Genomic DNA, 26,852 nt, shown 5'->3' with positions numbered 1-26,852 from the left:
AAGACTCACCAGTCATCCGGTTTGACAGCATCAGGATCTGGTATTTTTGGTCTTTCATCCCAGTCCTCAGGCTTCTGGTCATCTGGGTCCTCAATTTCACGTGAAGGATTTACAGAAGGAGTCATGTCGTTTAGCAAATTTCCACTATTCACAACAGATTGGTCCACTAGTATTTCAAAACTATTATCTGGATTCAGGACTGAAAAAATTAAATGCAATTTTAAAAAGTTAATTAACCACTCATTCCCCAAGCTCTCTTTACACAACAGAAGATCATATTTCTAACAGAAAACAGAAGCACAGAGTAATGACCTCAGGGCATTAGAGTCAGAACATGGTCTTGAAACTTTAAGCAAATTAACCCACTCTTCCTTAACTATAATTCATAAACACTAGTTCCTCAGGATTTTAAAATTAAAACATAATGATACATAAAATTTAAAACACCAAAAGACTTCAATTATGGACATTAAAAACAGCAAAACACCAAAGGTATATAAACTGATGCAATGATGATCCGATACAAATGGTTACACACCAGTCAACAGGCAAATAAGTTTATTTATTATAACCATCCCCCCAAGTGGAAAAAGCCCTCTTCCTCATTTTTTGATTGGTACTACCGCCATCCATGTTACTAAAATTTCAAAGTACACAAGTTTTTTATTTTATGCATTGAACCACATGTCCACTTATGGTTGTACTTTTGGAGCCCAGTAGAATTTTAAATCCATAAAGGTATCTCAAATGAGACTTCCTCTAAAGCCCAGATCCTCCACCTAAATGTCTCCCAGGCAGCACATCCAGAATACTATGGAAATCAAGCAGCAACCACTCCACTGTCCTCAGTAATGACCAAGACCAGCAATGTCAGCAGTAGTATGTACTCACGGAGAGCTGTTGCTGCTTTTGTGAAGTTAAGAGAGCAAGTGAAATATAGCACCTTCAATTTTTAATAAAAAAATGACACGTTTATACACATACAGCCAAACATATGTTACAATATTGATATTTCAAATAATTTTAAACATCTTTTGTTTTGCTTATTTCCAGCTTTTGAATTCCACACTGAGGATGTATTACTTTTGTTACAAATAAAAAAGTTACTATATTCTTTAAGAAAAGAGGCATGTCTATATACGCTCAAACCATCAGGAAAAACTTCATTAAAACAAAAGATGCAGTCCAAACGATTAAATTCAACTGTCTAGGTGTTGTAGCATCCAAAGTTCAACTGACAGATAATTTGAAAAAAAAAGTACATATATTTCTACTGTGTCCTATCATTTAACATGTTATCAACAAGAAAATAATGATAAAACGAGGGGAATCAGCAAAGCTCTTTATGGAACACGAAAGATCACTCTGAAAATGTCTCAAACCACACTTCTCAATTCAACCTACGGGAGGAGAAACCTTTTTTTTTAGTGATGAGAGATTAAGTTCTTTACACCACTACGATACTAAGTCAACAGAAACTCTTACTTGCAGGCTTGGGTCTCCTCCAGGTGTACAACCTTTAAATTAAAAAGATGATAAATGCTATCACACCCCCAAATTAATGCATATTCTTACTTAATGTATAAAGATGTGTTTTCTTATCAGTAAAATAGGTCTTTAGATCTGCATCTGGCCTCTTAGCGTGCTTTTCTTCATATACACCCGTTTTGGGGTTTTTGTGGCGGAAGATGAAGTGCAATTTATAGTCTTCTCCACATTTATCTGGACCAAACATAATCGTATAAGGGGTCTTGTCGTGGAACTGATCCTTCAGAAACAAAAATGAATTATTTTAAGTGACTTAGTCAAAGTGTTCAAAAGCAAACTTTCAAAGTGTGATATTTCCTCTAATAAAATCCCAGTAAGTTTTTGTCACCTTAAAGAAAAAACATTCATTTATGAGGCTTATATAGCTACCAAAGAAAAAGAAACTTTACATGAGAATATATGAAACTGCTTTAAAAAAAAAACAAAACAAAACAGTAGGGGCACCTGGGTGGCTCAGTTGGTTAAGCGTCCAACTTCGGCTCAGGTCATAATCTCACAGTTCGTGAGTTCGAGCCCCACATCAGGCTCTGTGCTGACCGCTTGGAGCCTGGAGCCTGTGCTTCAGATTCTGTGTCTTCCTCTCTCTCTCTGCCCCTCCCCTGCTCGCACTCTGTGTGTCTCTATCTTAAAAATAAGCATTTTTTTAAAAGTTAAAAAAAAAAAAGTCAAACTGGTGCAGTCACTCTGGAAAACAGTATGGAGGTTCCACAAAAAATTAAAAATACAACTACTCTACGACCCAGCAATTGCACAACTAGGTATTTATCCAAAGGATATAGGTGTGCTGTTTCGAAGGGGCACATGCACCCCAATGTTTATAGCAGTACTATCGACAACAGCTAAAGTTTGGAAGAGCCCAAATGTCCACTGACAGATGAATGGATAAAGAAGATGTGGTATATATATACAATGGAGTATTACTCGGCAATCAAAAAGAATGAAATCTTGCCATTTGCAACTACATAGATGGAACTGGACAGTATCATGCTAAGTGAAATTAGTCAGTCAGAGGAAGACAAAAATCATATGACTTCACTCATATGAGGACTTTAAGAGACAAAACAGATGAACATAAGGGAAGGGAAACAAAAATAATATAAAAACAGGGAGGGCAACAAAACATAAGAGACTCTTGAATATAGAGAACAAACAGAGGGTTGCTGGAGGGTTTGGGGTGGGGGGGCTAAATGGGTAAAAGGCATTAAGGAATCTACTCCTGAAATCACTGTTGCACTATACGCTAACTAACTTGGATGTAAATTTAAAAAATAAATAAATTATTTTTAAAAAGTAATGCATATACGTATAGCTAGTTACGGCTTCTTTCATAAAACAAAGAAATAAGTTTGCCAAAACTAAAAATTACCTAGAACAGAAATCAGGATAAGATAGAATGACTTTGAAATTCACATTTCAAATAAAAAGCAAAGAAGTGTCAAAGTCATTATTCCCAATCCTCTAAATATTTCAAAAGCAGGAGAGGAGGTCTTTATTTACACAAGTGTAAACAAAACTTTCCTTTTCTCTAAAATCCTTAAAAGATAACTGTGTGGGTGTCTGGGTGGCTCAGTTGGTTGAGTGTCCAACTTCAGCTCAGGTCATGATCTACCAGTTTGTGAGTTCGAGCCCCATGTCAGGCTTTGTGCTGACAGCTCAGAGCCTGAAGCCTGCTTCAGAGTCTGTGTCTCCCTCTCTCTCTGCCCTTTCCCCACTCATGCTTTGTCTCTCCCTCAAAGATAAACATTAAAAAAAAAAAAAAAAAAAAAAGATAACGGTGGGTGGTCCCATAAGGAAACAGGAAGTACCTACCAGGTTGAGTTCTGGGGTTTTGGAAAGCAGTTTCACATAGGCACCACCACATTCTATTCCATTTTGGAAATTAACCTCATACCTAATTTCAAAGAGAAAAGCAGAAAACCATAAGCCATTTTGAAAGATCACATTTCTTAATGTACTTCCCCTTTCCCCCAGTCTTGGTCACATATTTTATCACAGGTCATACGTTTATCCTTAAGAAAAATTCCATCTTCTATTGCTTTTGAAGATTTTTTTTTTAAGTAAGCTCTATGCCCAGCATGGGGCTTGAACTCACCACCCCGAGATTAAGAGTCACACCCTCTACCAACTGAGCGCCTCATCTTCTTTTGTTTTTGAATGACTACTCAATATCCCCCACCAAAAATAAGTAAAATAAAACAAAACCTTAATGCAGATTCCCACTGAACACTTTTTACAAAACCCAGAAGTTCATTTGATATTAGGGGTAAAATAATCTGTTTCAAAGAATTTATTCAGCAGGAAAAAAATACTGGATTATAGGATGTTTAATACACCCCAAACCAGCTACTAGAACATACAATTATTCTCATAATTCTTTAAAATACAGTAATAATGTTCTGAGATCTAGGAAGTTTCTATCAAGCAAATGTTTCACTCACTGAACAATGAGAGGCTTGGTATCAAACAGGAAGGGCTTGTTCAGTTTCGCGGAGATGGCATGATGCTTGGCCCGAGACATCAATACAAGTCCTTTATCACCTGGAAGCTTTGTTTCCTTCATTTCATCTACCTCCCACTTTCCTGCAAGACATCAGAAAAAACTCCAGGTATTCCTTAATTATACCTTTGAAGATCTCTTAAATAGTAACAGACAAAACTCCAAGTTGTTTAAGTCTATCATACTGGCAAATTTTTACCATATTCCATTTACCTATGAGAGCTGATCTATTAAACATACACACATTTAACAGGTATTAGGATATGGTTTTTAAAAACCTGTAGCATATTCACTTCATCAACGCCTAGAAAGACCTTCCACTTCCAACTGACAGTACCACAGGTGATAAACTACCTCTCCATTTTATGGTATCAAACAGTCAACAGGTCTAATCCTATGAACACACAGCAAAACTCCCAAAGAGAAAATCTTAAAATGTACACATATTCCTTTCAAACTAGCCTTAAGAGATACTATGGAAACAACACGTGAAGCCTCAATTTGCTCTTACATCTACATCAAATGGAACTCACCATCATATTTGGCAATTTCATCATCAGTGTCCTCTTTCTTGGCTTTGGATAAAATCCACCTATAATTAAGAAGATGAACCCCCAAATTAAGATTTAAAGGACAGATGGCCTGTGAAAAGAATCTGGAAATACTAACAAAAGCAAGATCTACCCAGGTCTTCGTAGCCTATTTAACCACTCTACTTTCTTTGACTTTTATTTTTTAAGTTTATTTATTTGTTTAGAGAGAGAGAGAGAGAACGAACACATGCTCCATGTGCAAACTTAGAAGGACAGAGAGAGAGGGAGACAGAATCCCAAGCAGGGGGGGATCCTAGCTGGCTCAGTTGGAGAAAGCATGCAACTGTCTGAGCCCCACGTTGGGTATAGAGATTACTTACTTACAAATAAATAAAAAAAAAAAAAAAAAAAAAAGAATCCCAAGCAGGCTCTGAGCTACTCAACTTGGGGCTCAATCTTAAGAACCATGAAATCATGGCCTAAGCCAAAATCAAGAGTCAGACACTTAACTGACTGAGCCACCCAGGTGCCCCTCTTCAACTTTTAAATCTGCCACACAAATAGTAATACATTGAATTCAACTCACAAACCTGTATATATTAAAAAAAAAAAAAAAAAAAAAGTACCAAACCCAGGAAACAATTCCACTTTTTTTAAGACTTAAGAGAAAAAAAATTTTCAATTCAAAGAACAATACATAGGGTCGAGGGAAAAAGAGAAATGGAAATTAGACCCACATGCTCTAAAAAAATTTTCTAACTGGGCATCTTCTAAATTTTCCTAAAACAGCACAAACACTGGGGACATAAAATAGACATTTCACTACATAAAATGCTATGCAAAAAGGAATCCATTATCACATATTACTTATGTGAGGTTTGCCTCCAAGATGTTGTCCCCTAAGAGACACTTACCCTGACAGAGTTCCTCTGTCAAAGGAATCAGCAAAATACACTTCCCCTGTTGGAACCGGAGCTTTGTAGGTGACCTATGTTTAATATAAAAATGAGACTCAAGAATTGAAATTTGCAGCACTATTCCCTTCTTAGTAGGATTTGCTTTTAATTATCCCAAATTTTTATAGCAGGCCCTCAATTCAATGTATAAAAAATTTATCATTGGCAAGATATACAAAAGGCTACTATTTTTAACTTAACTTCCCTTTGGAAAAAGGTCCAAATTTACCTTCATCCTTTGATTATCTCAAGAGGTAAAACAAATAGATTCAAAGACCACTTCAAACCTTTGGAGATGGAGGAGCACTGGTATCTGGTTTTGATTTTGAGTCTTCTACCTCTTCAATAACATCATCGAGGTCGTCCTCAATATCAATCATATCATCATCATGGCCTTCGTGAGCATGAACAATTGTCGTTCCAAGGACCAGTAACATACAAAGCAACCACTTCCCTTCCATGATCTACATATAAAAAAAGTAAAGTAAGTTAAATGTATTACTTCCTTTTAAAATCTTTGTAAAGAGGGGCACATGGATGGCTCAGTCTGTTATGTGTCCAACTTCAGCTCAGGTCACAATCTCGCGCAGTTCATAGGATGGAGTCCTGCACTGGGCTCTGGGCTGACAGCTCAGAGCCTGGAGCCTGCTTTGGATTCTGTGTCTCCCTCTCAGCCCCTCCCCCGCTCGTGCTCGGTCTCTCAAAAAATGAATAAACATTAAAAAATAAAAAACTAAAAATTTTGTGAAGACCGCTAACCCCTCTCTTATTTAAAATTAAGGCATTCAAGGGGCACCTGGGTGGCTCAGTCGGTTGAATCTCCAACTTCCGCTCAAGTCACGATCTCACCTTGAGTTCGAGCCCACATTGGGCTCTGTGCTGACAGCTCCAGGCCTGGAGCCTGCTCTGGATTCTGTCTCCCTCTCTCTCTGCCCCTCCCCCTCTCACGCTTTGTTCTCTCAAAAATGAATAAACACTAAAAAAAAATTTTTTTTTAATTAAAACTTTCAAATCAGAGCCAGAACAACTTACCCATGTTATAGGTAAAGAAAGTGAGCCAGAGAGATCAAGGGATTTTCCTAAAAATCAGTTAAAAGATTCAATTTCAAGAAAATTTCAAAATGAAACTCAAAACGATTGTTCCCATATATAATATCATGTTGGCCACCGACCTAGGGTGTCCAAATGCAATTTCAAACTAGCTTTTTGCATTTATAAAGAGTTTGACAATGGACAAAAATCTCTTTCACGTATTAATTTACAATTTACAATGACATGGTAACAGAAGAGCTAATCAGCCTCACATTAAAAAGTTAATAGAGATATTGTTCCAAGATCATCAAGTTTAGATAGGGCTTTTAACTAGTGTTTTAAGGCTCACCAACAAAAATACTAAGCCAAGGACCAGCTACTTTTATCTCTTATTTTTTAAACACTTAAATGTATTATATCAGGCTGTCATGGCTGGTAGTGGGTCCTCTTTCTAAGGACCACAGATCTGAAGATATAAAAGCTGAGCCACGTGGATGCACAGCATGATTTAAGAATATATAGTACAGGGTTTTAATTGTGCCAGATGAAAAGAGTTCTAGAGATGGAAGGAGGTGATAATTGCACAAGAATGTGAATATACTTTATGCCACAGAACTGTACACTTAATAATGGTTAAGATTATAAATCTTCAACAGAAATTAATTTTTTAAAAGAGAGTAAATCTTATGTGTTTTTAAACCACAATAAAAAACTCAAGGAAAAAACCTGAGCTTAATATTTTTGGTCTCTTGTTTACAATAAAGACTTTTATTTCTCAGGCAAAGTCCAAAAAAAGAAAAGAAAGAAAAGAAAGGAAGAAAGAAGAAAAAAAAAAAAACTGAAGGAGCTCCTTCACAAACTTCAAATGGCCCCAATACACAACCCTGGCTGCCATTTTGACCAGTTAAGTTCCTAGAAAAAACATAAATCAATGTACTCTCATGTTGAATTTAATGCCAATTCCTTACAAACTCTGTAATCCTTTAGTGTAACTCAACACATAGAACTAAATTTTCATGCATCATTTCCTGGTATTTCTTTTATTTACGCATCTTAGGACTGTGTTCCCAAAATGAAAGAAGGTAAAGTAGACTGGATTCTTAAATGTTTAGCATCTAGACAATGCAGAAAATACAAGTATTAATAAAACCATCCATAACCTTTCCTAGGACTGGATTAGTTTTTAGAAAAAACTCAGTATCAACATTCTGCTACAGTCTCTTATATACTTAAAAAATGCCAGTAATCGCTCATTTAGTCACTGGAAAGACCTTTATTTTATGCAATCAAAATATACAATGGTTTAGCAGTACTGCTTTGATTTACAACTATAAGGGGATTCTGTGAAAGTAAACAGGCTGATTCAACCCTTTTATCTAAATCAATTTTATACAACTCCTAAATTCTCTCTCATACAAACAATGCTATAAAGGGGGATTAGATCCCCAGCAAAAAGCTATAAAACCAAATTAGCCCTAAACACAGCTAAAGCAACAGCTTTATGGCTATAGCTTTTTTCTTTAATTTTTTTTAATGTTTATTTATTTTTGACAGAGACAGAGCATGAGTGGGGGAGGGGCAGAAAGAGAGAGGGAGACACAGAATCTGAAGCAGGCTCCAGGCTCCGAGCTGTCAGCACAGAGCCTGATGCAGGGCTCGAACTCACAGACCGCAAGATCATGACCTGAGCCGAAGTTGGTCGCTCAACCGACTGAGCCACCCAGGCGCCCCTGGCTACAGCTTTTTAAAAGTAAACAAAATGTGGTTAAGACTAGTAGTAATTAAAAGTACAAAACAGGGGTGCTTGGTGGCGCAGTTGCCTAAGCTTCCAACTCTTGATTTTGGCTCAGGTCATGATCTCACGGTTTCATGAGATCAAGCCCCCACACTGACAGCTTGGAGCCTGCTTGAGATTCTCTCTTCCTCTCTCTCTGCCCCTTCCCCTCCCCTCACACTCTAGCATGCTCTCTTAAAGAAGTACAAAACCAATGGATTACTTAGGACTAAGTAAGTACTGGTGCTGGAACACTCTTTTCCAAGGAAAAAAGCTAATTAGGGAGACAGTCTGGTAGGCTAACTACTCACCTTTAAAAAAGGTAGGACTGAATCGCTTCTTGGCCTTTTGGCTAAAATCAAGTGCAAAAAGGTAGGACTGATTTTTATTCCTCAACAATTTTTAATTTGTTGATATATTGTTGCTATGGACTGAACCGTGTTCCCTGGCCACTGCCCACCCCCCCTCAAATCTGTTGAAGCCCTAACAACGTCCAATGTGACTGTATTTAGAAACAAGACCTTCAAAAATTAAGGTTACTTAAGAGGTCATAGGGTAGGGGCCCTGGTCCAGTGGAATTGGTATTCACATAAGAGGAAGAGACACAAGAAGCGTTCATGCACATAGGAAAGTCCACGTGAGGACACAGTGATGGCAGCTCTCTGCAAGCCAATGAGAAAAGTCCTCACCAGAAACCAATCCCAACAACCACCTTGATCTTGAGACTTCCAGCCTCCAGAACAGAGAGAAAATAATTCCCTCCTGTTTAAGCCCTGCCCTTAGTATTCTGTGTGGCAGCCCAAGCAGACTACAACAGCTGTCCTCAGGTTTTTAAGTATAATGTAAAGTAGTGTTTCTCAAACTTAAACAGACATCAGCATCACCCAGGGGTGAAACAGATTGCTGGGGTTCATCCCGAGTTTCTGATTCAGTCCACACCTGAATTTTACCTAACTAGTTCCAGACGATGCTGAGGCTGCTGGTTCAGGAATCACACTTTGAGAACCACTGCTTAGGGTTTATGAATAATCCATCTGTGCTTCGTTTTCCAGGATATAAAACATTTTCATATATATTGTTCATGTAAAACCTCCCGTAAGGTATTACTCTTTTATTTCACACATTATGAATGAAAACTTAATGAAATTAAAATAGCCTACTTATTACCACAACTAATAAGTGAGACTCAAAGAATTCAAATCCTGTATTTCTATTACACTGGACAAAGTGTCACTACACACTTGAAACTGACAGAGTATAATGAACAGAAGACAGGAAGACTAAGGCAGGAAGAGCTAGTAGGGAGTGATCCAGAACAGGGGGGTTCAGGTAGGGTTAGTGAGGACGGAGCGACTGCAGAACAGCTAGTCCCAGATGTGGACCAAGGAGCGTGGGGAGAGAAGGCATCTGCGTCACGGAGGCAGAATGGTCCCACTGAAAGGAAAACAGTTTTCAGGTAGCAGAAGGCTACCTGTCCCATCAGGAACAACAAAGAAAATCTCTAGCAAACTTCAGAAAATGCACTTCTCCCCCACTGCCATCTCCTCTACACTCTGAGTTGCAGAACCTGGTTTTTTAGGTAAGAGAAGTGTGCGGGAACTCATCGGTCACTTTCACATTATCCAGAAGGTCACGAAGCCTATGAGGAATCGGTATGGCCAAACCACAATGCTCACAGCTCTTATGTGCCCTCATGAGCCTCACCCACTGCCAGCTTTACATATACTGCCTTAACACCAGTAATCTGCCAGTACTCCCGAGAAAATGCTACGGCCAGTAAGTCCATTCTAGTTCCCACAATCACTATTAAGCCTCCTTAAATGTTCCAAGTTCTGTCAGAGACTTGTCCATACTCACAAACAATTCAGCAATGTATATGAAGGTGATCTTAATTCTCTGTTTTGTTAATGAAAATCCAACATTACCAAGACAAAAAATTCCCCCATCTTATTTCAGTCCCTCTGCCCACACTCTTTATATCAAATGGAATCCAAAGGTAGCACTGACTGCCTGGGTATTTACATAGGATGTTGGCACTACTATGCTTTCTAGAAGAAAACAGGAGAAAATTTAGGTGATCTGGGGCTGGACAATGAGGTTTTACATACAATATCAAAAGCAAAATACATGACAGACAAATTGGTAAGCTGGGTTTTACTAAAATTAAAAATGTCAAGGAGCACCTGGGTAGCTCAGTTGGTTAAGTGTCCGACTCCTGATTTCAGCTCAGGTGGTGATCTCATGGTTCATGGGTTCCAGCCCCACATGGGGCTCTTGCTGACAGCACAGAGCCTGCTTGGGATTCTGTCTCCCTCTCTCTCTCTCTGCATCTCCTCGACTCGCACTCAAGCTCTTGCTCTCTCCGAGAACTTCAACTCTGAGACTTAAAGAACTCAAACTCACCAATAAGAAAATAAACCAGCCAGTCAAAAAATGGGCAAGAAATCTGAACAGATACTTCACCAAGTGAAATATTCAGATGGAAAACAAACATACGAAAAGATGCTCAATATAATTTGCCAGTAACTGCAAATTAAAACAAGATACCACCATGCACCTATGAGAATGGCTGAGATTAAAAAAAAAAAAAAATGGCAAGGATGTGAAGCAACAGGAGCTCTCACTCATTGCTGGTGAAAATGCAAAATCGTATACCCACTCTGGAAGACAGTGTGGCAATTTCTTACAAAACTAAACATAGTCTTACCATATATTCGGCAATCATGTTTCTAAGTACTTACCCAAATGATCTGAAAGCTTACAAGTGTCCAAAAACCTGCACACCAATATTTCTAGCAGCTTTATCCATAACCACCCCAAACTTGAAGAATCTAAAATATCCTTCAATAACTCTATGAATAATAAGCAAACTGCAATGCAACATTATTCAGCAATTCAAGGAAATGAGTTATCAAGCCATAAAAAGACATGGATGCATTTTAAACGCACACTGCTAAGTGAAAGAAGCCAGTCTGAAAAGGTGACAGGCTGTATAATTCCAATTAGATGACATTCTAAAAAAAGCAAAACTACAGATACAGTAAAAAAAGATCAGTGGTTACCAGAGGTTTGGGGAAGGCAGTCAGGTTGAACATGTCAGCATCAGGGATAATTTACACAGTGAGACTACTCTGTAGGATGCTATAATTATGCATACATAACACTATGCGTTTGTCAAAACCCATGAACCTTCACAGCACAGAGTGAATCAAAAGTATGAAAATTTTTGAAAAATCATTTAGGAGGTCGAGTGATCCAAGGATAGCACGCAGATGTGACAATCTGTGCTACGCATATATTAAACAGCCTCATCGAAAGGGGTGGAGGGAGACAATGCCGACCTATGTAACTTCAGAAACAAGTGGGGTGTGTAAACTTGACTGTACGAAAACATTTTTCTAGCTGGTGAGTTATTTCCTATGCGTGTACTGGCTAACAATTCTGACACTGCTATATGTGTACACTGGAATTGAACGAGTATTTGGGTGGTGGATGGTGGGAGCCACTTTTCATTGCTGGGTGTGGGAATTTACAGATAAGAAAAAGCCAGAATACTCTATATGGTAATGGAAGAGAGTCGGAGACATCAGCACAAACTCATGTTGTACTTAATTTACAGAAGATTACACATAGTAGTATTTATAGATATGTGCATATATACCCATTAGTATGCACACATTCCCTTGCTGTGACACTTGCGAGGACCTAGAAGAAACTATACCCCGGTACAATAAATACACCTAATACCAAGATCTTGGGGTTTTTTTAATTTTGTTTTTACATTTATTTATTTTTGAGAGAGAGAGAGAGAGAGACAGCTCAAGTGGGGGAGGGGCAGAGAGAGGAGACACAGAATCCAAAGCAGGCTCCAGGCTCCAAGCTGTCAGCAAAGAGCCCGACGCAGGGCTCGAACTCACAAACCGCGAGATTATGACCTGAGCCGAAGTCGGACGCTTAACCGACTGAGCCACCCAGGCGCCCCTAGATCTTGTTTTTTTTTTTTTTAAAGCAGGCTTCATGTCCAGTGTGGAGCCCAACGCAGGGCTTGAACTCATGACCCTGAGATCAAGACCTGAACTGAGATCAGGAGTCAGACATTTAACCAACTGAGCCACCCAGGTGCCAACCAAGATCTTGATTTTTAAAACCACTTCCAAAAAAAGGGGGACCCCTTGGAGAAATGGCCAACTCTAGGATTGGGGCAGGAAGTACACAAGATAAACCTGGGACATCTTGCAGTGCCAGAAAAAAAATGTTCAAAAAAGAAAACAAAACTAAAATACCCATAATGATGGGAGGGTAGGTCAAAAGAACACAGGAAAGAGTGCCCAATGGCCAAAGCTGGAACAGTATGAGCAAAAAATAAGTGGTACTGGATAATACCCCAAAGTATAAAATAGATGCCCATGGATCTATACTGATACAAATATATGGGTAAATAAACAAATGGGGGAGAAGAGCCTAATTTCCCACTCCTAACGTGTGGGCTGCACATAGTGATGTCCTCCTAAAGAGAACAGTATGGGAAGGGGGAAAGAGAGAGGAACTTTCCACTGAATAAACCTGGCAAACACTGCCTCACCCAGGTGATCAAAGTCAACATCAACAGTGATAGGTCAGGTTGGTAGCATGTACACTGGATACAATATGATGAAAGAAAGGACTTTAACCTCAATGGTTTTCCTCCCAAATACCCCCAGTCTAGTCATGAGGAAAACAACAAACAAAATCCCAATAGAAGGACATTCTACAAAAAAACCTAACGGTAGTCTTCAAAAACCTCAGGGTCATCAAAAATAAGGAAAGTCTGAAGAAGTATCACAGCCAAGGAAAGCCTAAGGAAACATGAGTAAATGTAATGTATCCTGGAACAGAAAAAGGATAGTGGGTAAAAACAAAGGAAATCTGAATTAATGATGAACTTTAGTTAATATTTATGTATTAATATCGGTTTGTTAATTGTAAATTATAGTAAATATACTCTATTAACAGTAGAAAAAACTGGGTATGTTTCATCTGGGAATTCTCTGTACTATTTTCATTATTTTTCTGTAAATCTAAAGTTGTTCTAAAAATTAGTTTGTATATATATGTGCATACATACGTGTATAAACACATATGTATACACACATACATACACATACACAACCACGTATATATACACATACATATATATAAAAAGATGTTCTACTATTATGCCTCAAATGGTTGATCTCCCTCCTAGGGCTGAAATATACTACAGGAATCTAGTCTAACTCCCCCATTTTTAAAAAAAAAAAATTTTTTTTTAAATGTTTATTTATTTTTGAGACAGAGAGAGACAGAGCATGAATGGGGGGGGGTCAGAGAGAGGGGGAGACACAGAATCCGAAGCAAGCTCCAGGCTCTGAGCTGTCAGCACAGAGCCCGACGTGGGGCTCGAACTCACGGACCGTGAGATCGTGACCTGAGCCGAAGTCGGACGCTTAACCGACTGAGCCACCCAGGCGCCCCTAACTCCCCTTTTTGAGAAGAAACTGAGGGCCAGACATTGACTTGCCACAAATCAGTTATTGGCAGAATCAGATCAGAAGTCAAGGTTCCTGCCTCCCAGTGCAGTGCACCCTTCCTAGTAATTCTACAAATGCTTTCGTCTTAAAGACATGAAGTGATTTTTCACATAGTTTAACATCCAAGAGGATTTCAGAAGAGGATTTCAGAAGAGGATTTCAGGGGTGTTTTCTCTCTTTTTAGATCTTCATTTGTCTTTATGCTGACAGAATCCGAAGCAGAGTGCACACTTATATTATCACTTTGTTTTTCTGTTTCTAAGATTATCCATATGAAATACCTAACAAGCAGCTCAGGAGCAAAGCAATAACACTTTTAGAGAATAGACAGCACACCTCTCCTCAACTTCCCCAAAGTCACAGAGCAAGTGGACCCTGTATTTGGAAGGCTCGACAGTAAAAGTGAATTAAGAATTTACCTTTAAACCGAGAAACATTTTTCTCTAGTAAAGAAACATTGACCATGTTTCCTAAAATTCTCTTCTACTTCACAATTCATGCTAACATACATTAGCTCGAGGGCAAGGCTTCCCACATTCCCACATGCCGTAACAGCAAATTCCTCCCAACCCATACTTTAAGCCATTATATTCTTAGAGCACTTCATTTTCCAGTTTTCTTTCAGGGACCATCTTCTCTCCCTCTCTCTCATAATTTTTATCATTCCAAGGCCTTACCTTAAACTCTACAGCAAAGCCCCTCTGAGCCAGGATGCAAATGCTGGATGAATGTATAACCCATAACTAGGTTACTCAGTGCTACATGAAGCCTCACAGTGGGTCCACTTAAATTCCTATCTTGGTCAAACTACAATCACTACAGGAATGAACCTCCAGGACAGCCAGCAATTAAAAAACCAAAGCACAAATATAAAAATCTTTTAACATCTATGCGTCTACTGAAGTGGACAACTGTCTCAAAAATACCTTTAGGTTACATACAAATATGAGTTTTGTGTGGCTCTGCCATAGGATAATGAAAGCAAAGACCAAGTCAATAAAACCAATACTATGGGGCCAACACCAACACCAAAGCTTGATCTAAAAGTAAAACCTACAACATCTAGGTTCTAGAGAAATCAACAAACTGCAGATCCTTCAAATAATTAGTCAATTGGGCTTATAACAAAAGCTGGGTGGCAAAGTTCAAAGATTGTTTTCTGGGGGCACTTGGGTGGCTCAGTCAGTTAAGCGTCTGACTTCAGCTCAGGTTATGATCTTGTAGGTCATGAGTTCAAGCCCCACATCGGGCTCTGTGCTGACAGCTAAGGGCCAGGAGTCTGCTTTGGATTCTGTGTCTCCAACTCTGTCTGCCTCTCCCCCACTCACACTCTGTCTCTAGCTCTCAAAAATAAATAAACGTAAAAAAAAGGCTGTTTTCTGGCAGCCACAGGCTTAGACTAGGAATTCTGTATTACAAAGGGGTTAAAGGAAAAAATGCATCTGATACACATTAGAAAACCTTGCTTGTGTCAGACCCTAAAGCAATATTTATTGCTGACATTAAACTCCGTGAGTGCTAACTATATATCAAGTATGAAAAGAAGTCAGTAGTCTCTAACCCTCAGGAACTCAATCTACATAATATGGTTGTCCATAAAGTCTGGAAACATAAGGAGCCAGGGAATCAAAAACAAATCCAGAAAAGGGGCGCCTGGGTGGCTCAGTCGGTTAAGCAGCCGACTTCAGGTCATGATCTCACGGTTCGTGGGTTTGAGCCCTGCATCAGGCTATGTGCTGACAGCTTGGAGCCTGGAGCCTGCTTCTGATTCTGTGTCTCCCTCTCTATCTCTGCCTCTCCCCTGCTCATACTCTATCTCTCTCTCAAAAATAAATAATAAAGATTAAAAAAAAAATTTTAATCCAGAAACATAAAAATTTTTTATAGATTTAAAGTGACCTTAATGTCATTATATATACTTGCCTGTGTTTTCAGAGTGTGTGAGTATACTGTAGTATTAGTTCTACTAATCAATTTTGGGGGGTTTTGGGGTCAATATCAAAATAAACTCGTAATATTACAGACTTTTATTTATCTAACTTGCAAAGCAGGCACACAGCTTGTTAGCACCGCTTAAGACTCATGCTAGTATTTTTTTTCCATAAAAAACAATGCCAGGGGAGCCTGGAAGGCTCAGTTAAGCGTCTGACTTTGGCTCAGAGGTCATGATCTCACTGTTCGTGAGTTTGAGCCCCGTGTCGGGCTCTGGGCTGACAGCTCGGCTCTCAAAATCTCAGGGACAGGAGTCTTTTAAAAGCACTTAATCTACTCACTTTTAATACTTCAATCCACTCTTTTTAACTTTTAAGAGTGAACACATCTTGAATTCTAGAGATGGAAATTCCCTATTTTTAAGCTGACGAATCAGAAAATTAATTCCTGACATCCAAGGCAATATAGTGTATGTGGTGGTATAACCTGTCAAGTCGGAGAAACCTGGGCTCCAGACTCTCCTGCTCCTCTCTGTGGCCTTGCAGCTGACTGAACTTCCAGGAGTCTTCTTTCCCTATTTTATAGATGTGGGTAATAGTACTACTGGCTGAAAGGCTTGCTGTGAAAACAGAAAAAGATAATACAAAGTCTATCAGAATCCAATACTTTATAGGTATATGCAAATAGTTTGTTCTTTGATACACAGTTAGTACAACCAGAGTGAATACACCTTCAATTCTCATACTAGACCAATAGGTCTAATATGTTTGCTTACTCCTCCAATGTTTTTCAGCAAAGCTGAGTAATTTTGCATAGCAAGAAAAACCTGCTTTCCACCAAGTATACTGTAGGATTTCTTCTTTAACTCTTCCTTGCAATGGTGTCTATACAATTTTAGCATTGGTATATAGAAATGTCCATGTTTATCTGTGATTTTCTCTCCTGCCCTGTCATCAATCACTTCTCTTCATGAATTCTCTAAAAGTTAATTGATTTTTGGTTAATTATAATTCTGTTCCCAGCACACATTGTGAAAAAAAACAAACTATACACAACAATGTACATGAAACTTCAACTGAGCACAAAATATCCTATTTAACAGAAACAGACACATGCTGCACTGAATTTTAGCAAATCCGGACAACCACTTGGATCAACTTTAGGAATGGGTAAACACTAAAGGAATATTAAATTTTGGGACTCATGGGTGGCTCAGTCAGTTGAGCATCTGACTTCAGCTCAGGTCATGATCTCGTGGTTCGTGGGTTTGAGCCCCAAGTCGGGCTCTGTGCTGCCAACTCAGAGCCTGGAGCCTGCTTCAGATTCTGTGTCTCCCTCGCTCTCTGTCCCTCCCCAACTTGTGTTCTGTCTCTCTCAAAAACAAACTTATATAAAAAGATTTTTTTTTAATTTCTACCCTGTAATACACGAACTTTTATCCTCAATAAAGACCTATTTAGAAAAAAAATCTTTAAAACAAACGGAGACTTACATTATTTTTTAATTAATTAAATTTACATTTTTATATTTTATCTTTTTAAGTCTATTTTTTTCCTAGGAAAGAGAGTATTGGTCTGGGGCGCCTAGCTGAGTTGGTAGAGCATGTGACTCTTGACCTCAGGTTCATAAGTTTAAGCCCTATCTTGGGCATAGAAATTATGTTAAAATATGTTAAAATATATATATATACACAAAATACATATATGCATATACACACACACATGGTTTTCTTTTCTTGTGAAGTTTTTGTCTGGTTTTAGTATTAAGGAATACTGGCCTTACTAAATGGGTTAGGAAGTATTCTCTCCTATTTTCCAGAAGAGTTTGTGAAGTTAATTCTTTCCTAAGTTTCTGACAGAATTCACCAATGAAGACACTTGGTTCCAGGCTTTTATTTGTGGGAATCTGTCTCTCAAAAGTTAGGGAAAGTCAACCTTAATTCCTGTAATCCATGAGAAATTAAAAGAAGAACAGAAGAAATCCCCGGGAAGGGATTATCTCTTCATTCAAGTTGAGGAAGTTCTTTATTCTCAGTTTGTTGAGTATTTTTATCATGAAAGGGAGCTGAATTTTGTCTAATGCTTTTTCTGTGTTTACTGAGATGCAGTTTTTGTCCTTCATTAATGTAGTGTGTTACATTCATTACTGTATGTTGAACCAACCTTGCATTCCTGGAATAAATCCCAGTTGGTTATTGGGTAGTGTCCTTTTAATGTTGCTGGATTCCATTTGCTACCATTTTGAGGATTTTTGCATCTATTTTCACAAAAGATGAGGTCTACTGGGGCTCTTGGGTGGCTCAGTAGGTTACACATCTGACTCTTGGATTTCGGATCAGGTCAAGATCTATAGTGTCTATAGATCTACAGATATAGATAGAGCCCCATGTCAGGCTGGTGCTGACAGTTGGTGCTGGTATTAGGGTAGTTTGGCCTCACAGAATGAGTGGGAAGTGTTCTCTCTTCTATTTTTGGAAGAGTTTATGGATGACTGGTGTCAATTCTTCCTTAAGTATTTGCTAGAACTAACCAGTAAAGCCACTTGGTCCTAGGCTTTTCTTTGTGGGACTCATCTTTTAACCTACTGAGCCACCCAGGCACCCCTGTGGACTCATCTTTTATTTTTTTTAATTTTTTTTTTCAACGTTTTTTTTTTTTATTTATTTTTGGGACAGAGAGAGACAGAGCATGAACGGGGGAGGGGCAGAGAGAGAGGGAGACACAGAATCGGAAACAGGCTCCAGGCTCCGAGCCATCAGCCCAGAGCCTGACGCGGGGCTCGAACTCACGGACCGCGAGATCGTGACCTGGCTGAAGTCGGACGCTTAACCGACTGCGCCACCCAGGTGCCCCTAGACTCATCTTTTAAAAGAAGATATTTCAACTAATTCCTTTAATCCATGAGAAATTAGAAAGATGAACAGAAGAAATGACCTGGCTAATATTCTTGGTTGTTTGGGGGGGGGGGGGAGTAATTTTTAAAAAGGCAGCATACGCGTCAGGCTCTGGGCTGATGGTTCGGAGCCTGGAGCCTGTTTCCAATTCTGTCTCCCTCTCTCCTCTGCCCCTCCCCCGTTCATGCTCTGTCTCTCTCTGTCCCAAAAAAAATAAAAAAATAAAAAAAAAAAAAAACGTTGATAAAAAAAAGGGGCGCCTGGGTGGCGCAGTCGGTTAAGCGTCCGACTTCAGCCAGGTCACGATCTCGCGGTCCGTGAGTCCGAGCCCCGCGTCAGGCTCTGGGCTGATGGTTCGGAGCCTGGAGCCCGTTTCCGATTCTGTCTCCCTCTCTCTCTGCCCCTCCCCCGTTCATGCTCTGTCTCTCTCTGTCCCAAAAAAAAAAAAAAAAAAAAAAAAAAAAAAAAAAACGTTGATAAAAAGGCAGCATATAGGGGCGCCTGGGTGGCTCAGTCAGTTAAACGTCTGACTTCAGCTCAGATCGTGATGTCATGGTTCAGGAGTCTGAGCCCCACGTTGGGCTCTGTCCTGACAGCTCAGAGCCTGGAGCCTGCTTCAAATTCTGTGTCTCCCTCTCTCTCTGCCCCTCCCCTGCTCATGCTCTCTCTCACTCTCTCTCTCAAAAATACTTTTCTTTAATTTAAAAAGGCAGTGTATAATAAGAAAGGAGGCAGTCTTTCTTTCATGTAGGTTATCCACTCATCTATTAATACACCCTTTTCAAAATTTAAGTCTTATAGGTCTTAGGTATCTTTGGTTATCTAATTTGATCCTCACAAGAACCCCAGGAGGTTCAATCACCCTCAGTTGACACATGAGAAAAATAAAGCTAAGAGAAGTTACATAAACTGTCCTAAGTCACAGTTAGATATACAGTAATGTTTATGAGGGGGAACTCAGAAGTCACAATTCCTCCTCGACTACCCAATAACTTGGCACACTAAGTCAACTACTAACCTCAGGGCCCCAGTTTCTTCACCTCTTAAATGAGAGCACCACCACCATATACTTCTCAGGATCATTGTATGAACAAAATGCACGTAGAAAGTGCTTATGACAGTGCCTGGTTTACAGTACGTACGCATGACATTAGCAGTGATTTCTACTAGTACTAGGTATTGCCCAGTGAGATCATTTAAGTTTCAATGGTTCTAAAACTCCGAGTTTTAAGGCAAATGAGAAATTTTAAATCTTAGATTGGAAAGGAACCAGTTAAAAGGAACTCAATTCCAGGCAGGCACAGATGAACAATTTTACTAGTACTTTTTATACCTTCTGATTGTATTACACATGCATCCAGTCAAAAAGCAAAAACACTAAGGTGGGGCAGGGGACCACATAAAATGTGGTCTTTATTTAAAAATATATCTCATTCAGGGGCGTCTAGGTGGCTCAGTTGGTTAAGCGTCCGACTTCAGCTCAGGTCATCTCACAGTTCATGAGTTCAAGTCCCGCATCAGGCTCTGTGCTGACAGCTCAGAGCCTGGAGCCCGCTTGGGATTCTGTGTCTCCCTCTCTCTCTCTGCCCCTCCCCCGCTTGTGCGCTCACGCTCTCTCAAAAATAAATAAACGTTAAAAAAATTTAAAAAATGTATATAACTCATTCATTTAAAAATATATATATAGCACCTTGTTTACAGTTTTAAATTTTTTCATTGACAGGAACATTATTATCCATTTTTCCATTGCACTTTCTTTTTGCTATAAACCAAGTATGTTTAACATGTGAATACTCAAAACACATTGAAGATTCTCTAAATTATTTAAAAAAAAAATTCTCCAAATAGTTTTCACAGCATACAGTTAAGCTTAATTTAAAAGTACATCTGTTGCAGTTAAAAAAGCATCCAACCAGCACTTTCCTGACAAAGTCCTACAGTAAGCTATACAGGTTACAACTATGTTCAGTGTACTTTTACTTTGCTTCGGAGTCATTATGAGCTGAATTTGCATACTATTCAAAGTAGTTCCTGGTTCCCCATCTCATTTGTCCCTCCCCGTAGCCCCCTAATTGGGGGTGTGGCATCCAGGAGAGTTCCCATTTCCATTTTAAAGATGTGGAAACCAAGCTAGTTACCTAAGCTAGTTACCATGATGGGCCTCGAATTCAAGACTCTGCATTCTGCTTCCAACTGTCACTTTGTCCCTTAGGCTATCTAGCAGGGCAAAGTGAACTCTAATTAAAGGATGCAACAGCACGATTGCCAAAACGGCAGCAACAGCCTCTGCCCAGACGTTTACCTCTCATGGTTCTTGGAAGATAACCTGTTAGTTGAACTGTCTGTCCTGTTAAGATAAGTTAGGTGGAGACGGATGAGAACACCCATTTTCAGATACGTCAGAAAATCTGTTGTTGTGGGGCACATTCACTCCAACACACAGTTCACTCTGGGCTTCTCATGATCCAGTCACTAGGCTTCTTGGCTTATGTACCCTGGCTGGTGCAAAGGAGAACTCCCACACAGTGCTTTACCTCTGTTCCAAGTCCACTCTAAGTACAATTACAGCAAGTGTACAACATGCCAGTGATTCTATTCAAGACCCTCAAAAAAATTTTTTTTAATGCTGGAAGAGCTAAGATACAGAATGATTTCAAAAATCAATACAATTCTTCCCTTAAAAACAACCAGCAACAAAACCCAAAAAACTCTACTCGTTAAAAAATTAAAATGTTCCATTTCCTAAATTAGAGGTAAAGAGACTTAACCTTGGCTCACCTTAGTCCTCAGTTTAACTTCCCTCAACCACCATTCACTTGTGCCATGCCCTGCAGTTAACTCTCTAGATCCAGTCCCCCCCCCCCCCCCCCATTGCTAAAAATGTAACTTCAGGTACTGGGAAACAGGACTTAACCAATTCAAACAGCAGGATGTCAGTGTAGTGGACCAACAGCATTCCGACTATAATAATTTATTGCAATCATTATTTATCTGGCAGTTAATATAGGGTTATCAATGTGTCTTCTCTGTCTTATTTTACACACATCTCAATTTAACAACTCCATCAGGTACTATTATGCCCATTATTTGGGGAGAACTGGGGCACAAAGGGTAAGTAAATTGCCCAAGTTCACACAGCAGCAAATGGTCCATAAAAGACTTGAACCAGGGCCTTAACCTTAAGCACTACACCAAAACTGCCCTGCCCTCGACTATAATCCCAAACGTGATCATAAAATTAATGGCATGACCTTGGGCCAGTCATTTCATACCTCTGGGTCTCAGTTTCCTCCACTATAATACGACCTACCATAAGTAAAAAGCAGGGGCTTTCCTGCTTTTAATGTCCGGTGAATTTCCGACTGGATTACTCCCCACCCCCAAATAGGTGTGTATGTTAAGACTGAAGTTCTTCAACCATGGCGTGTTCTAGCACATTCTCCATAGTCTTCGGGGTGCTAGGGTTCAGTCTTCGCTTTGCGGCTTTATTTTCCAGTATTGAACTGTAATGCTAATCCTAAATATTCTCTCTCGTTCTGGTACTACATTTTCCCACTGCTAGGAGTACCGACTAGGCCTGATCCCACCCCAGACCTTTACCGGCTATTCCAACCCACCCCGCGGCTTCCCAGGTAGCCAGGAAAGGCCTTAGAAAGCCCTAGAAGTAAAGCCATAGGAAGAAGTTGGCTACCCAGAGGTCAAGGGAGGCTTCAGGGCACCTGCCACGCCTCCCGACCCCGGCAGCGCGGCCTCGGCCTGGCTCCCCAAACCAAACGGCCCCGGTTAGGGCCTCGTCCCTCACGACTAGCGCGTCTGCCGAGGCCTGGGCCCTAGAAACCCAGCCCGACCCCCATGGCCCCGGCCACGCCCGGCCCTTCGGCGCCGCACCGCGCACCCGGGCCCCCCGGGGTCCTCATAGGCCGGAGGACACGCGCAGGCCTCCTGTCTCACCTCGAGTTTTACGGGGACCGCCGGCGGCGCCCGCGCCTCCACCCGCCCGCACACCTGGCCCCGCGCTGCAGTGGAGACAGCGGCAGAGACGGCCCGACCGTCACGTGCCGCACAACCAAGAGGCCTCGGCTACCGCTGCTGCCGCGCGAGCGAGCCCCACCGCGCAAAGCCCGGCCCTGCGTCCGCCCCTCGCTCCTGAGTAGCTACGGACGGCACCAAGTCCCGCCCCCCCACGCAAGCTCCAGGGTTCGGTTGGTCAGTGCGGCCATCGCTCTAGGCACCTTCCCATACGCCCCCTAGGGCTATTCTTCGTGGAGTGTGGGGATTGGCTAGGAGTGAGGCAGGAAGTGGCTGTTGGTTGGGTAGGAGAGAAGGGGGAGGAACAGCAGCGGAATAGGGAACCTCGGGCGCGCGCACCCTGGGGCGGGGATGGTCTTGCACGCGTTCCCGCGCCCGGTTGTCCTGGTGCCTTAGTGGGCCAGTTGCCCGATGTTTCATTCCCATGTCTTTGGCTTCTTCCCCGCTGGTGCCTGGACCTAGAACCTAGGATGGGCATCCCGTTCACTTTGCTTGGGGGGCAAATGACAGCCGGCAGAAGGAGTGGGAGATCGGCTGAGCCTTTGGGAAGGGCTAGTTCCCAGAGCCAGCATGTGCGGGGATCAGATGGAACCCCTCACCGGCTTCTTTGGCCCGGCCTGAAGTTGACTGCACAGCTCTGGGTAACCAGGCACCACCGTTCCTGCAGAGTCATCTCTCTGGGCGCAGCAGCCTGCGGCCGCCTCCTTACCCAACACACAGTCCAGAATACTATAATCCAAGGTTATTTCCACTTTCAGTTTGTGATGTTTCCTTAAATAAGATTAAACATAAGGGCACAGAGACTGACGGCAGGATTGAGAGAAAAGGATAGTGCAATGGAAAGATTTCAGACACACCACAATTTTTATAACCCACTTTGATATGTTGAAGAAATGGAAATGGCCAATGGCTTTTCTAGACCTTTTTGGGTCCTGGTCTCTGACTTCCATTTGTTTGGATACCCAAAGGCTGAATCTTAGGATGGAAAAAAATTGGAATCAGTAGATGTATCACCTATCCCAAGAACCAGCATTATTTCCTCTTGCCACTTTTAAGGAGAAGAGAAGGGTCAGAGTTTGGTGTTTGCATAAACTTAATATTCTCCAATTCTTCACCCCCCCCCCCAAATCTATGTAAGAGAATTTTATAATATAAATTATAATTTGTGCTCTGTCTCTCTCTCAAAAATAAATAAACACTAAAAATTTTTTTCAGAAAAGGAGTGTGCAGGGAGATGGTTTAGATTTTAGATCTGGATTTTAGATTTAGTATGATTCCAGGGAGATCTGAAAGACTATGAGGCCAGTTGGGAAACCAATTTTTGCGGTTGATTTAAGAGCAGGATTAGGGAATGGCAGGGTGTGTAGAAACACAAGCATTGAATGTTTGTTTGTTTTAATGTTTATTTATTTATTTTGAGAGAGAGAGAGAGAGAGAGAGAGAGAGAATCCCAAACAGGCTCCACGCTTGGGAGACTGACACAGGGCTTGAACTCAGGAGCTGTGAGATCAGGACCTAAAAATCAAGATTCAGACGCTTAATGCTCTGAGCCACCCAGGCACCCCAAGCATTTAATGTCAATGCTGAAAAATGGCCCAGTGGACTCAGGAGGCTAGGGAAAGAGAAGAATCAAAGCTAACGCTGAAAGTCTGAGCTTGGGTGACTGGAGGTGAACTGTAAAGGCCCTCAGAAGAGGGAATTCAAGCTTAGCTGAGCCTGAGGATCCTGTCTGGGCCCAAGACAGAGTGGGACAGGAGATCCTGCTAAGAGTCCTGATGTGGATTTTTTTTTATTATTATTATTATTTTTTTTTTTTTTTTTTTTGCCAAAGCCTAATGTTCTTCAAAGGACGAAGCAAAGGGCAAAACACTGAGGAATGAGATTTTTTTTTTCCAATTTGAAAGCAGTCACTATTGATTAACTGACCAGATTACACAAATCATCACTGTAGACACCTCAGTTCATCCTTCTACTAAGTTTGCCAATCTGGTCCTCCCTGTTGCCAACATCTCCATCTTCTACAAAGTGGGTGGTCTTTCTCTTCATCCCACTCATGAAAAAGATAATTTGAAGGGCCACAAGGAGTTGTTTGCTTCTTTGAAGTGTTTTCCAACGGTATATATAGATCACCCGAATCAGAGTCTGCCAAGCAGATGATGCCATATTTACCAAGAGATGGAGCAATCCAAGTGTTATCTGTCAGGGTAATTTGCTCCTTGTTGATCTTTCCATAACACTTGTGGATCCATTCATTTTCTGACTTAAGGCTCATGTACTTCATATGCCAATATATGGTCCCACAAATGAAAGGTGAAAAGGAAGCTTTTATTTTTATTTTAATTGTTTTAATGTTAATTTATTTTTGACACAGAGAGAGACAGAGACAGAGCCCAAGCCAGGGAGGAGCAGAGAGGGAGCCACAGAATCTGAACCAGGCTCCAGGATCCGAGCTATCAGCAGACCCCAACGTGGGGCTTGAACTCGTGGGGCTTGAACTCACCAACCGTGAGATCATGACCTGAGCCAAAGTCAGACGCTTAACCGACTGAGCCATCCAGGCGCCCCAAAAAGGAAGCTTTTAAATAACATATGTATATTAGTTTTCAAAAAAGAATCATATAAATGTGGGTACCTGGCTGGCTCAGTCAGTACAGCATGTGACGCTTGATCTCGGGGTTGTGAGTTCAAGCCCCACATTGGGTATAGAACTTCTTAAAAAATCACATAAAAGTCTGCTTTTGTGTTTCATTTTTAAAAATAAATATATGTTTGGGGAGCCTGGGTAGCTCAGTTGGTTGAGCATCAGACTTCGGCCCAGGTCATGATCTCACAGTTCGCGAGTTCGAGCCCCGCGTGGGGCTCTGTGCTGACAGCTCAGAGCCTAGAGCCTGCTTCGAATTCTGTGTTTCCCTCTCTCTCTGCCCCTCCCCTGTTCATGCATGCTCTGTCCTCTCTCTCTCTCTCCCAAAAGTAAGCATTAAAAAAAATAGTTTTAAAAATAATAAAAATAAAAATAAATAAAATATATGTTTATGAGGCGCTTGGGTGGCTCAGTCAGTTAAGCGTCCGACTTTTTATTTCAGCTCACGTCATGATCTCATGGTTCCTGAAATCAAGCGCCGCCAGTGGGGCTCTGCACTGACAGTGTGGAACCTGCTTAGGATTCTCTCTCTCCTTCTCCCTCTGCTCCCCACCCAGCTCACAGTCTCTCTCTAAAACTTAAAACAGCTAAAAATAAAAATAAAAAATATGTTTCAAATGCACCATAAACAAAATTGTTGAAAACTTCTGTCCTTCTGTGCTTCTTATGACTTAACTTGCCTCTCTACCTTACCTGCGAAGCCGCCCTCACCCTTGCTTACCCCCACCTTCCTTTGCCGGAAAGAGAAAGGGGGCACATAGCCAGAAGGAGCACTCTCCATTCCCATCCTGTTCTGTCTTGCTGGTTAGGCTAGTAATGACCATTTCTGTGCACCTACACTAATCTAGCAGTGTCAAATTGAGAGGGAAAAAAAAAGTACATAAATGGAGTGTCTGGCTGACTAAGCCCATAGTGCATGCCACTCTTGATCTGGCAGTCATGAGTTCAAGTCCCACGTTGGGCGTAGAGTTTACTTTAAAAAAAAAAAAGTGGGGTGTCTGGGTGGCTCAGTCCGACTTCAGCTCTGGTCATGATCTTGCAGTTTGAGAGTTCGAGCCCCACATTGAGCTTTGTGCTGACAGCTCAGAGGCTAGAGCCTGCTTCGGATTCTGTGTCTCCCTCTCTCTCCTTCACAAATAAATAAACATTAAAAAAAATGAAAAGAAAAAAAAGTACTGGGGTGCCTGGGTGGCTCAGTTGGTTAAGCCTCTGACTCTCGATTTCTGCTCAGGTCATGATCTCACAGTTTCATGAGTTCGAGCCCTGCATCGGGCTCTGCACTGACAGTGTGGAGCCTGCTTAGGATTCTGTCTCTGCCCACCCCCCCCCCCGCCTCTCCCCTGCTTATGCTCTCTCTCTCAAAAGAAATAAATTAAAAATAAATAAAAAATTAAAATTCAACTTTATTGTACAGTTTCGTGATTTTGAGAAATGTACAGAACCATGTAACTACTATCATAGTGGAGAT

At 40.9% G+C, this 26,852-nt stretch overlaps 1 protein-coding gene across 4 annotated transcripts in view; it reads right to left on the bottom strand.

Moving 5' to 3' along the window:
* CANX (calnexin) overlaps window positions 1-22,840 on the bottom strand; it is a 34,775-nt gene extending 11,935 nt beyond the window's left edge. Inside the window, exons 1-9 of one of the 4 annotated variants that reach the window (XM_058739484.1) lie at window positions 22,666-22,840; window positions 16,308-16,440; window positions 5,822-5,998; window positions 5,493-5,566; window positions 4,579-4,637; window positions 3,987-4,128; window positions 3,358-3,439; window positions 1,576-1,768; window positions 10-199 (exon numbers count right to left, since the gene is read on the bottom strand). In XM_058739484.1, the coding sequence (XP_058595467.1) occupies window positions 10-199; window positions 1,576-1,768; window positions 3,358-3,439; window positions 3,987-4,128; window positions 4,579-4,637; window positions 5,493-5,566; window positions 5,822-5,995 (914 nt within the window). In that variant the 5' untranslated portion in view covers window positions 5,996-5,998; window positions 16,308-16,440; window positions 22,666-22,840. Of the gene's footprint in view, window positions 1-9; window positions 200-1,575; window positions 1,769-3,357; window positions 3,440-3,986; window positions 4,129-4,578; window positions 4,638-5,492; window positions 5,567-5,821; window positions 5,999-11,081; window positions 11,104-16,307; window positions 16,441-22,665 lie in introns of those variants that run through there. The other 3 variants (XM_058739476.1, XM_058739498.1, XM_058739493.1) reach the window with 3 other exon arrangements.
* Between the last annotated feature and the right edge of the window lie 4,012 nt (window positions 22,841-26,852).

This window comes from Neofelis nebulosa, chromosome 1 (assembly GCF_028018385.1).
Source record: "Neofelis nebulosa isolate mNeoNeb1 chromosome 1, mNeoNeb1.pri, whole genome shotgun sequence".
Lineage (NCBI taxonomy): Eukaryota > Metazoa > Chordata > Mammalia > Carnivora > Felidae > Neofelis > Neofelis nebulosa.
The sequence above is the reverse complement of the archived record's forward strand: the minus strand, read 5'-3'. Positions and strand labels throughout refer to the sequence as shown.